This window comes from Genypterus blacodes, unplaced genomic scaffold (assembly GCF_046128005.1).
Source record: "Genypterus blacodes isolate CSIRO-AG114 ecotype Tasmania unplaced genomic scaffold, CSIRO-AGI_Gbla_v1 ptg000029l_1, whole genome shotgun sequence".
Lineage (NCBI taxonomy): Eukaryota > Metazoa > Chordata > Actinopteri > Ophidiiformes > Ophidiidae > Genypterus > Genypterus blacodes.
In genome coordinates, this window is record NW_027466842.1 from 768,278 (window position 1) to 780,953 (window position 12,676).

The following is a 12,676-nucleotide window of genomic DNA, read 5'->3' on the forward strand; positions in this document are numbered from 1 at the left end:
TCAATATTTGTGTTGAGTGTTACATTACTGAGCATTCCAAGTTCATGAATGCTTTAAGTGTACATGGATTCATTTTACTCAAGCTAAGGAAGGTTCTGAACTTAAGATTTTTAGAAAAATGAAATCTAATCCGGCCTTAATTAAAACATCCACACCCTTAAGCTTTAAGTCTGCGATAATAACTTTAACACCGAGTCAAATTACAGTTTACAATGGCAGGGAAGGCATCGCCTGAAATTATACAACTGGTCCCTGATCTATAATTGATAGCTCTCCCCTATTTTCACTTCATGTGTCTAAAATAGCCTAACAATACACTCCAAACAACAAGGCTGTGTGGCTCTGGAAGGTAAAACCATCGTCTAGGGATCAAAAGGTACTGGTTCAGTTCTGGGCTCCTCCTAGGGAGCCTGTTGGTGTTGAGCAAGACACTGAACCCCCTTACTGCTCCCGATGTGCAGTTTGGCTCCTTGTACGTTATGAACCTGCCATTGGTGTATGAACAGCTGAATATGAGGTCAACATAAAGCTCTTCATTTGCATACAATGAATGTTTAAAGTCACTTTATTTGGAGCAATTATTTAACACTGAACTTATCCATACATGATTCTCATAACACACTCCAACATGTTCAGTTCTAACCAGCAGCGACGTCTGATGCTCAAGACTTGATACAAATCAGACAAAGAGGAAAGAATACAAACTGTAGACATCTGATCAATGTGATTATGTCCAAACCTGAGAGGAGCACAACCGCTACTGTAGCAGCATATTAACGTGTGTGTGTGTGTAAACTGACTGTCCTGAGAGCAGCAATTCACATTATGCATCCAACTCAGTGTCTGTCTAAAAAGACTTAATGTAGAAAGCGGAGGTTGTGTGTGTTTTTAGTCGAGGAGAAGGAATTCATTTACAGTAATACACAGGAAAAAAAAATAGACTTTAGAACTAATTTTTCACAAGGATTGGAGTTAAATAGTTTCCACAGTGGTACAGTGTGATGGAAGTCAGGCAGGTCGGTCATTTTACGTTGTGGAACAGCTTGTGTGCTACCTGTGAAGAGGAAGAAGACGATTAGAGATTCATCGACGGGAAACAAATCATCGCTTAACAAACCAGGTCTACGTCTACACACACTTACACAATGGTCCCGTGCATGCAGGAAGTCAAAGAGCTCTTCTGTGCAGTCCTCCGTAGTGTGGGACCTGGAGCTGACCCGAGCCTCACACGTCTCCAGACGCTCCTTGTAATGGACACAGTGTGCCGTCTGCTCACATTTAACTCGTATCGTGTCCAGAGGGTCCTGAGGGACAAAGAGGAAATGTCGAGTGAACCATTGCAGTGTTTGATATCTACGCTCATTATCCATTATCCTGTCACTTACCACCATGTCCTCCTCCTCCTCTTCTTCCTCCTCTTCTTCTTCTTCCTCTGCTGCCGCCTCCTCTTCCTCTTCAGGTGCCTCCTCTTCAGGTGCTTCCTCTTCCTCTGCAGGTGCGTCCTCCTCCTCTACTGGTGCCTCTTCTTCCTCCTTATGAGTAACAAAAGGCCAAAGAAATCAAAGTCAGATTCATAACGTTGCTGGAAATCTGATGACACGATCAACAGAGATCACAATAGATCACTCATTTCCATAAAAACTCAACTTGACATCTACAAGAATGACAAGAACTGTCCAGACCAAAAAAGGCAATCAGCAAATACAACTTGTGGCTATTAAGACATGAGGAATTGATGAATTAATGAATTGAAGAGTTAGTTCAATCAACACTTATAACTGTGAGTAGCTTGTTTCTGTTTTACAATAATGAGCAGTAAGTGATCAAACACCCATTATTAAACGTTGGCAGAAAGGAACCACGTGAGCCGAGGTGACCCAAAGGTGCCCCGGAGTGTAACGTAACACGTCCACAACATTGACGTGTATATATATATAAATCCTTCAGCTGCCGCCTCCATTGAAAGATACCGCTCACCTGCAGCAGAATCGGGGCTGAGTTACAGTGTGGAGTTGTGTAACGCCCTCCATGAACCTACATTAAACCAAAACTACACACAAATATAACAGTATATTACATTACCTGGTCGTCGGGGTCATCGTATGTGACCATTTTGTTTTCGAAAACCATGATCACGGCTCAAAAATGCACTTAAATGCTCCAAAGAGGGGGGGATGCCGCAGACACACTATTCGTGGAGGACGTGAGGTCACACGGAGGAAACGACGAGTTAAACGTACCGGATGAAGCCGCTGATTGGTTAATAGTAAATGATTGACAGGCATTGCTCCAATCAGCGTCTTGCTATTTGTTGAGGCGTCGCCAATCATATGTAACACCGGCGGGCGGAACCTTTCTTTCAAACGTCAAATCGATGTCGGACTGAAAAACCGGACGGAAAATGTCACTGCTCATGGAGACGCGGCTACTGCTCAGAAAAGTGACAGATTTAAGATGTCTGACACCCAAACGACACCGAGTAAAGGAAAAATGGGTATGTGCCCCGCGCTACAATATCCTAAATACGCTATCTTTGATGTTAAAAGCCGTGTTGTAGCTACGAGGCTTGATCGATAAGTTGTGAGCCATTGTTGGGATAGCCACCCTTCTGGCTAGGCTCATAATTTATCAATCACCATCTCTGCGGGGGTTTCTACAATATTCTATTCCAAGACTTGTTGTGATATTAATGACATAATACAACCATCATTGTTTACACCATATATGTGTACTTCTTGGTATCTGTGATGAAAGTATTATTGAAAAATAGGCTCACAACTTATCAGTCAGTCCTTGGGTTTGTGCTTCACCAATAATGACACACACACACTCTGTATCTTTGTCATTGACCTCTTGTCTTCTTGTCCAGGCTGCTACACGTACCAAGCACCCCCCCACCTCTCTGGCCCTGCAGCGCTTCGATGCCACCTACAGTCTGCAGCTGGGGGAAACATGGCCCTCTGTCCGCTCCGCCTTGCTGTCCGAAAGGAAATACGGAGCCTTGATCAACAACTTCTGCCACAATGCTGTTCAGGCAGAGCTCCAATCCCAGGGATGCAGAGACTTCATCAGCCACACGGACGAGGACGGTAGGAGTTTTCAGTATCATAACAAAGCCGGCACCTATGGGTGTATAGGGTGACTCTCACAGGGGAAAGAGAGTCTCCTTCATGATATTATGTTCTCCATGTTATCATTTTTACAGCTCAGCCAGGCTCGGATCAGGAATCGGAGGTCCAGGCAGAATCAAGTGACCAACAGCCGTCCTCTATTCAGATCAGCCCAAACATCAAGTGCCTGGTGTTTCCCAGAGGCGACATCTCAAGATTTAAGCCTGCTCGGTGAGAATGCTTTGCAATCTAAAGGAAAAGAAGTGACGTGGGTCAAATTGTTTGCTTTCAATACCATCATGTAATCCAGAAATCAAATTTTCTCACGGATAGTTGCCTTGTATAGAGCAACCACTTTGTAATTCTGTTTGTATAACTATTTTATGGTTTGTGGGTTTGTTTTGACTGCCCTCTGCTGGAATATAAGAGAACTGTTGTGTTGAAATTAAACAGAGGCTGATGCTAAAACAATGGTGAGATTGATAATGTTGATTTGCTGTAGTTTATGTTTTAACCTCTCTTTGATGCTTTCTGTCCTCCTCTGTAGTCCGGACACACACGGCCTGTTGGGTCACTACCTGATGGACGCAGCGTCTGTGCTGCCTTGCCTCGCGCTCGACATCCAGGAGGGTCACACCGTTCTGGACCTTTGTGCCGCCCCGGGAGGAAAGACCCTGACTCTGCTCCAGACCCAGCGTATCGGTACGAGGACCCCCAGCTTCCCCTCCTTCTGCTAATAGGGCTGTTTCTCTGTCAGTCAGTCAGTTGGTCAGTATGAACCCTTCACCTGCTTTGTGTGTCTGTCAAAGGTTTCTTGTGTGTAAACGACTCCTCGGTGTCTCGGGCGGCGCGTCTCCAGAAGGTCCTCCACAGCTACATCCCCAGGGAGTTCTTGAACGACGACAAATTGCGTAGCAGCTGCTTCGACGGGACAACATGGGGGGAAATTGAAAGGAACACTTTTAACAGAGTAAGCCGACGTCATGGAGTCAGTCCAGTTACTGTCCGTAGCCTGTCACCTCATTGGCTAAGCCTGGTGTCAGTCACTCTTACGTTCATCTTTCCTATGTGTGCAGGTCCTGGTTGACGTCCCCTGTACCACAGACAGACACTCGCTGATGGAGGACGACAACAACATATTTAACAAGGGCAGGATGGGCGAGAGACTGCGGCTCCCTCAGCTACAGTTGGAGCTGCTGCTGTAAGTAACCACGGCCCTCATTGGCCCAGTGGTCTGTTTGTGTTTTGATCCAGTTTGTGTGCTTATATTTAGACTAAATATACAAACTGACAATAAAATGGCACAACAACAACATTTCCTGCCCCGCTCGACTCTGATGTCAGAGACGTGATGTCACTGCTCAGCTCTCACCACCACAGAGTTACTGAGAGGAGATAAACAAGCTTTAAATCTGATTCACTAATGACATACATTTTAATGAAGCCTTATGAATGTGGAAAAGCCAATTATTTTGTTGTCCCATGTTATAATTATAAAATGTGAATACCAAGCTCATATAGTGGAACAGGGATGAAAAAGTGTTACAATGTTGACTTTGAATTAAGTCTTGAAACTAACTGGCCTCCTTCTGTCCTTCAGGGCTGGAATCCAGGCAGCGTGTCCCGGCGGGGAGATCGTCTATTCCACCTGCACCCTCGCTCAGGCTCAGAACCAGAGCGTGGTGGACCAGGCCGTCCACTCAGCCCGGGAGGATCACGGCATCAGCCTACAGGTTAGTGTGACACACACGTACACACACAGCAGTGATGCAGGTAAGTGCAGGATGTGAGTGCGAACACGGAGAGCCTTACGACTCTTTATAAAAACTTTGGGCTTTTATACACAAATCCTGACGTCCCGGTCCTCTGTTGTGTTTTTCCTTGTCGTGAACAATTCCACTTCCAGGTCGTGAACCTGCGACCCCTCACACACATGTTTAGGAAAACCTTTCACTTCGCACCCGACCTCCCCCTGGGTGAGATGGTCATCCCTCATCTAGCTGCTAACTTTGGACCGATCTACATGTGCAAGCTAAAGAGGCTGACATAGACTCTGGACTCTTTACCTTCATGTACCTGGATGTTTAAATCATTGCGTTTTGGTCTTTTGGACTATTATTGATCCTCCTCGACTGTGTACTGCTAGCTTCGGCTCATCCATTGTGACTGACATGTTTGAGTGGATAAGTTGGGTGTGGACTGCTGAAACACTGGACTGCAGTTGGTAAATGGGTTGATCAATTTCATCAACACAAACCACAACAAAGAATTTTTCAAGCTGGACCGTCATCATGTGGACATCGATGGAAATGTTTTTTTATGGACTCTTATGGACTCATGTTTTTGGCTAAACCAACATGCCATCATGATGTTCCTTTTTAGATGGGGGGGAAATATTACGAAGCAAAAGTTGCAAAGATCATCAAATTCTGGAAAGGTCCAGATCGGGTGCTCGGTGGTGCTGTAACACACAATACTGTCCCAAGCCTGTAGAGCAAGTGTGTTCCCTCCACTAGGGTTTGTATTATAAACGGCTTGAACTTTATGAAGAAATGTTTGATTTGCTCACAAATTTGACAAAACGCTGAGATTTAACTTATTACATTGATAACAAGATAACTCGCTGTTTAAAAATGAATTATGAGTACAAATGATAAGGATTTGTACTTAAATACTGTGTATATTACATTGAACAATTGTGTGTTTGAATGGACTAGATTAAATTGTCATGGTTTCCAGCAATAAAGAAAACCACATATTGCATATGACTGCGAGAATGAGCTCAGAAACAATAATCAATCTGTCAGATTTGTATTTGAATATTCAGTGGATGCAGTGCAAAGTGCTTGAACATTTGACTGAAAAACAGAAAATAGGTATTGGATACAATATGAAATATAAGAACATTAAAAATGAAGTAATATAAGATGAAAAGGAATAAATACAAATATTTAGAGATACAAAAATAATACAAAAATTATAGAAATGCAATAAAATAAGTCTAAACTAGAATATAAAACATTTGAGGTTTGATAGTAATAGAAAGCATTGAATTAATTAATAAATCAAAGTTATTATTACAAAATAAAAATGCATGTTAAATGTAGAAGATATTATAATTTTATTTTTTCATAAGGTGATGCATTCAGGTGCAGTTTTAGTGTTGCGACTTTTCAAGGACGACTGCAGTTCTACTTTAGCCCTGTAGGTGGCAACAGAAGCTAAAGAGAAGCGTCTTGTATATTTCCTCCCCGCCAGAGGGCGCTGTTGTGACTAACCTTGACGCATGAAATACTGTATTCGTTAACAGAAACGTCCTGTGCACGTTTCCATCAGCTGGATAGAGATAAATAGATGTGTCAGGTAAACTCTAACCTTTTACGTGCTTTGAGATCGGGGAATATCACATTACTGCCACAAATTTCCCCCATAATTACCTGCTCCCTTTAACCCTGCAGTGAAAATAGGTTCGGCTTGTGCTACGGTTATTCATCAGGTTTGATGGCTTTGCCTAATAATGCGGCTGTGTGGAAGGAGGAGGACATAATATACACATAGGTAATGACTTATTTGACCATTTGGCTTCTCACATCTGAATCTGTGCAACTTTCATTAGAATAGCGGGATCGTCTCTGTTTTGCATTTGACATCACTCAGAGGTGAAGTGTTTCCTCTTATCACAGCCTAATGTGAGCAGAGAAGAGAGGTACAGCTTTTTCCATCACACCGCCGATGACCCTCTATGTTGTACTGGCCAGGCAATGTAGCGTGAAAGAGGTGCCTGTGTGTGCGTGTGTGTGTGAGTGTGTGTGTCAAACGAGTAGGGCATGTGAGAGTGTCATCCACTTCCCTCTGTCATTAAGCTGCTCCAAGTGCAGGCGCAGACTCCCATCGCCGTGCGGGGACGGACGGCAGCCGTGCGGCTCCCAGATGAACATTAAAGAGGCAGCAGAGAGCTAAAATGGGACGCCTCGCCCCGTTTTGCCCCTCTGCTTTTTTATTCCACAGATGAGTGCAGATAATTTTCAGTGCGATTGTGAGTGATTACTGTATTACTGCGGTAAAAGGGGGATGTATCGGGGAATGCAGAGGGAATTAATGACACATAAAAACTATTTTTGTATTGACTGCTTTCGTCTCTAGGGCCTGGAATGCCTGTTCGCACATCTTGTGATTACCTAAACGTATTGTAAATATGTGTTTCCTATGGGCTCTTACATAAATTTACATGTTTTAACACTCAGGAGAAGGCAGACTGGTAGAGGCGCGTTACTCTATTCCACTCTGTCTATACGCTCGTCTGGCTGCCTGCTTTATTATTGAATTAGGGGCCGAGTGTTTGCATCCCTGTGTGTAAGCCTGCGTTAGGAAGACTAATATTATGGGTTTAACTTGACAAAAATGCATCTGTTGTGCCTTTAGGTATGATTTAAGTGCTCATTCCTTGTTAATAAACAAAGCCACATACAGTAATAGTCACACCACCCAGGCCACTAAATGAATGATCCTTTCTCTTGTACCAATTAGATTAAATAATGAAAGCCATCTATTAACTGGAGAGCATAGTTTATTATGATGACAGCAGAAGGGTAAAGGGACTGAAGCTCAAAACCTCTTAAGACAAGAACACTGTGTTATAGGTCTCACAGGTTTGTGTAAAAGGGTTGATTAGGATCGGTCTTGTGTCTCCGAGCTGTGAAGATGAACAATAATGTGTCTTTATGTGAAGTTAAGTACAAATGGACACAAGTCGTGACCCAAGTTGTATACGGAGCTTAAAGGAGACGATGTCGCCCAGAGGCAAAGATCAGACGTTTGCCCCAGTTGTCCATGGGAAGGAGGGGCGGGGGGGGGGCCAGATCTAACCAGTGGGGGTCTTTGTCGCAGATGCACAATGTAAACTGAGCCCAGCAGGATGTGATCAGGAGGCCCTCCAGTTATTCCCCCCCCCCCCCGACCCCCCCTCACCTCGGCCGCGCTTATCTCTGCAATTTCATGTCTACAAGCATTCACTTATCTGTCAGCAGAATATATAAAAGTGTCATCTTCAACAATTTCACTGACACTCAAGCGATGACGGACTGAGTTGGAGGACACAGAGAGAGGACAGGTGACTTCAGGACTCCTTCCCTTCAGGCCCTTTGTGCTTAGCCGTGTGCAAGTAGAGCCAACGTGCGCTACTGACGTTCGGAATCATTCTTTCACACGCAGGTATTCACGTGTCCACTAGGGGGCAACATCATTGTTAGGAAACCACAATGTAGAGAAACCGATCAGATTTTTAACCACTTGTGCTTTTGTAAAACAGACGCAAAAGGAATCAGACTGTAGATAAACATGGAGTGTAAAACAAGATGGCTAAGATTTCTTAAGCACAAGAATGAATCCAGCTTTAATGTTAAAACAAACTCTCACGCAACGAAACTAGCTGAACACATACCTCTGTCAGGGCCCAACAAGCCTACACAAAATTGTCTTGTTCTCATAATACCCTCGACCTTAAAAAAGAGAGAGAGAGAGACGACTGTCAACATGTTTATATTGTAGACCTATAGCTCTATTTGTCAAAGTTGCTCCAGGTCCAAATTGTCTGCCGCACTTTTCTTACCACATCGCCGAGTCAAACTATCATTCTTTGTTTGGCTTTGATCTGATTTGAATATGGCCTCAGAGTAAACACACTGTATCTCAGCTCAGGCTAATTTTTGAAGTAATAATCAGTGATATAGCTTCAGACATACAGACACATGCTCATTTCAGCAAACTGCAAAATGTGTTTTCCCTTTTTAAAACAGCTTCAGCCGTGTCTCCTTACGCTCCACACACACACACACTCCTGTTATAGTGAGTTCAGCGAGGGCCCGCATTGGAAATGCAAGCGTAGGTTTAGGCTGCAGCCAGATTAAGAAGAGAGAGAATGGGGGTTTTCTTCTCTTTAAGAAGATTACCCGGGGAGGGGCGAGATGGCAGTCAGAGTGTTTAAGAGAAAAAGGACGAGAAGAAAATGGAAGATGAAGTGGAACTAAAGGAGGGTGGCCCAGGATACACAGTTTAGCCACCTGTTGTCTTCCTCTAGATATCACACCGCCCTTTGTCTCTCTGTAACATCGGTCCGTCTCATGCACTTGTCATCGTGTTGTGGAAAAAGGTTTAAAAAGTCTTAAAACCTTTTGTTAGATACCTTCAGGCGTCGAGTAAAGAACTTTATTTTCACACTTTCTTTGTATCGTATGAGTGTGTGTGTGTGTGTGTATGAGCAGCCGTGTGCCTGATCGCACCGTGTCTGTGCATTTGTCGTGCAAATGTGTGCTTCCCTCTCCCTGAAGTACTGTGCGGTGGTTTCCAGCAGGACTTTGATGTGTATCGGGCCAGTTGCACTATTAGAGGGATTTCCCGCGGCCTGACAGCTCGGAGAATATGCAGCGAAATGGCAATGCCAGCGGGCTAAAAGAATGCTGGAAACAGGATTAGGATCATATTCTGGCAGACCCTGTCACCTCCTCAATGGGCCCAGGTTTCTAACGCTGGCACTTTTCATTCTCGCCATGGTTAAGACCTTTAAGAGAACCATGGAGAGGAGGGAGGGGAAAAAAACACTGATTGAATGGTACACTGTGATTTTTGTGTGGGGGGCTTGCTCCTTGTGTGTGTGTGTGTGTGTGTGTGTGTGTGTGTGTGTGTGTGTGTGTGTGTGTGTGTGTGTGTGTGTGTGTGTGTGTGTGTGTGAGACAGGGTTGGACACAATCTCTCTCTTGATCCGAAATACATCTGTCTGCAAGTTTAACTCAACAGCAAAGTTGACAAAATTTATATTTACTTTAATGTTGCACCTGAAAACTAAAATCTGGGACATGTTGTTGCTCTTCGTCCAATAAAACGCACACATTCACACATTATGACTTGTTTATAAGCAGATGTAAAAGTGTGTGTAAAATCACCACAGTCAATACATTTGATCAGGATATCAGTTTGTGTGCTTCTTTCAGCTTCTGCTCCTGCATTGAGTAAATGTATACTTTATTCTTAACTTTGGAGATTCAATTCAGCTCCTATGTTACTGTTGTTAGGTACAAATCTTCTAACTCACCTAAACCTACTCACATATCCAAAATTAGAATATTCAGATTTATATTTCTAAGACCGACCAGGTTACTTACGCTTTAGTTCTCCAAATATGAACACACCTAATTAAGCCATTGTAGGTGGTTGTAGCCTGTAAATGTTATAATCTGAGTAAGAAGCCTTCAAAAGCATTTCCTCACACTCCTCATATTCCGATTACCCTTTGTGTTATGTACTGTATTTCTGAAGAACAGCCGAAACATCTCAATTCCATCCATCCATCCATCCATCCATACGTCATATTCAAATGTTTGCCGGCCTTTGACGTCTAAACAGTAGCCACACATAATCAGACTGTAGTGTGCAAGTATACGACTCGGTGGCGGTTTACTGAAGTGAAGTTTTGACATTACTTGTGATGTCTTATTCATTTAGGCTCTGCAGCGTTTCCTGAGGAAGAGTTTGTGTGTACCTTTCCAGTAGATGGAGATATTATTGGTATAAATGGGTTTTTAAGGCTTTAGAGTGTTGGAGATGGTAGCACCTGATCCAGCATCAAGGGCTCCACACACTTGACCCTGCAGCACTACAATCTAGCAATCCCTGTTCAACCCCCAGGCACTTATGTGGGTGTGTGTGTGTTTTTGGGGGATGGGTGCTGGGAAAGGAGAGAACATTTGGAACAAGAGTACTATGTTATGTACTCTTGTCCCACGGGAGGAAATCCTGCCATGTAGCGATACAGATTCCTACCCTGGATAACAAGGACGTCCACTCCTGCATATCCACTCCACCGTGTGATCAGGGACACAACCAGGACGCCCTTGGAGGAGAAGGAGGAGGAGGACACACACGCATGTACGCGGTGTAATAAAACACAACAAGGTTGGGGTTGAGGTGTTACAATCCACATTAACACCGCTAATCTAGTGAGATGGTGATCCGATTTTCTGGACGTGCTCATCCTCGGGAGCATTTCTTATTTACACACGGTGAGGGCCAGATGTGTTTTCAAGGCCAATTCAATTAACAGCCGAGCAAAGTCACACAGCCGAGCCGCCATGTGGAGTTACATGTAGTTTACTGCGGGAAGACGAAGGGCACTTTTTGAAGAGATGGTAATACCCGATCGCCCCGTGTGTGTATGGGTGTGTGTCTGTGTGTGTGTGCAGTTGTGCGTGCATGCATGTAGGAGCAGGGTTGGGTGGGGGTCTGTGCGTTTTGACAAACCATGCTGTTTAAGATATAATAGCAGCATAATCAGCGCCCCGGGCCGTCATTCTTCAGGATAATGGCCTGCTTATTCATTGGGGATGGCTTACGCCTCCGTGCACCTTTTTATTTTCAGATTACATTCTCTCTCTCTATTTTTTTCTGCCTTTCTCTGCAAATTCTCATTTTGTTCACATCGTTTTTTGTTTTTGCTCTTTTCACTTCACCTCTTTGTCTTTATGCTTTTGGTTTACCTTGACCTCTCTTTTACTCTCTCACTTCATGTTTGTCGCAGAAGAAACAGAACCTCCACTTCACATTTACATGTATATATGTTAGTTAGACACTTGTTTAAAGTGACTTGAGCTCCTTTCACCTTCCAAACCCTGATGATCAATTCTGCTTTTGTCAGATCTTATATTTTTGTCATGACTGTTCACGAGACTTGATTAGTCTCTCTAAAAGGACACAGACGTGCTTCTCAGTCTGCATATGTGCATTAGAAATCAAACTGGAGGCCAGCTCACAACAACGACAAGAGCTCCCTTACTTATCATTGTTAAGACAAACTACCAATGTCCTCACACAGCCTTCCATCTAACGCGTCGTCCCCTTTTGCTTTGCCAGCACTCGCTCAGTCGGCACTTTTTAGATGGACACCTGTCTGTGTGAGCTGTGCGTGAGCTTACATTGACTCATGTAAGCAGATGCCAAGATTCATATCACGTGGACGTGTCAAGTATAATTTGACCTTAAGTGACCTTTATCTGACACCGATGTCAACATAACTCATACACACACACACACACACACACACACACACACACACACAATCTCTCTCTTTTCAAGTGAAGGTCAACACAAGCAGCGAGCTGATCGAGGAGAAACATCGAAGTCAATATATTTTAAAGTCTTAGTGTGTGTGTGTGTGTGTGTGTGTTCATCACAAGCAGCGAAAATCCTCCTTTATAAACATCTTCAAGCAATTTTTATTAGTTATTATTTTACAACAACACTATTGAAATCTACATTGTTAGCAAGGAGTAAAGGAAACAAGGAAACACTGCTGATGGTCCCATCTCTCTCTCTCTCTCTCGCTCATTCTCTCGCTCACTCTCTCTTGCTCACTCACTCACTCTCTCTCTCTCTCCACCAGTTTTCATCTATCTACCACTGGACCAAGTACTTTGATAGAGACAGTGTGGGGGGGGGGGGGGGTCAGCAGAATCACAGCAACAGCAGAACAACAGAACTCAAATAGAGTCAAGACAGCAGGACATTAAAGACTCGAG

At 43.8% G+C, this 12,676-nt stretch overlaps 2 protein-coding genes across 2 annotated transcripts; one reads left to right on the plus strand and one right to left on the minus strand.

Moving 5' to 3' along the window:
- Positions 1–549: 549 nt before the first annotated feature.
- LOC142994132 (cytochrome b-c1 complex subunit 6, mitochondrial-like) lies at positions 550–2,218 on the minus strand. The gene is made up of 4 exons (XM_076144813.1): positions 2,083–2,218; positions 1,386–1,532; positions 1,143–1,304; positions 550–1,054 (listed from the first exon to the last, which is right to left on the minus strand). Exons 1-4 carry the CDS (start codon positions 2,128–2,130, stop codon positions 1,022–1,024), a joined length of 390 nt encoding a protein of 129 aa, XP_076000928.1. The 5' UTR covers positions 2,131–2,218; the 3' UTR covers positions 550–1,021.
- A 155-nt stretch (positions 2,219–2,373) lies between these two features.
- Positions 2,374–5,845, plus strand: nsun4 (NOP2/Sun RNA methyltransferase 4). Its single transcript, XM_076144822.1, has 8 exons — positions 2,374–2,494; positions 2,870–3,089; positions 3,206–3,341; positions 3,658–3,812; positions 3,920–4,080; positions 4,187–4,311; positions 4,711–4,843; positions 5,017–5,845. Exons 1-8 carry the CDS (start codon positions 2,402–2,404, stop codon positions 5,158–5,160), a joined length of 1,167 nt encoding a protein of 388 aa, XP_076000937.1. The 5' UTR covers positions 2,374–2,401; the 3' UTR covers positions 5,161–5,845.
- Positions 5,846–12,676: the final 6,831 nt, after the last annotated feature.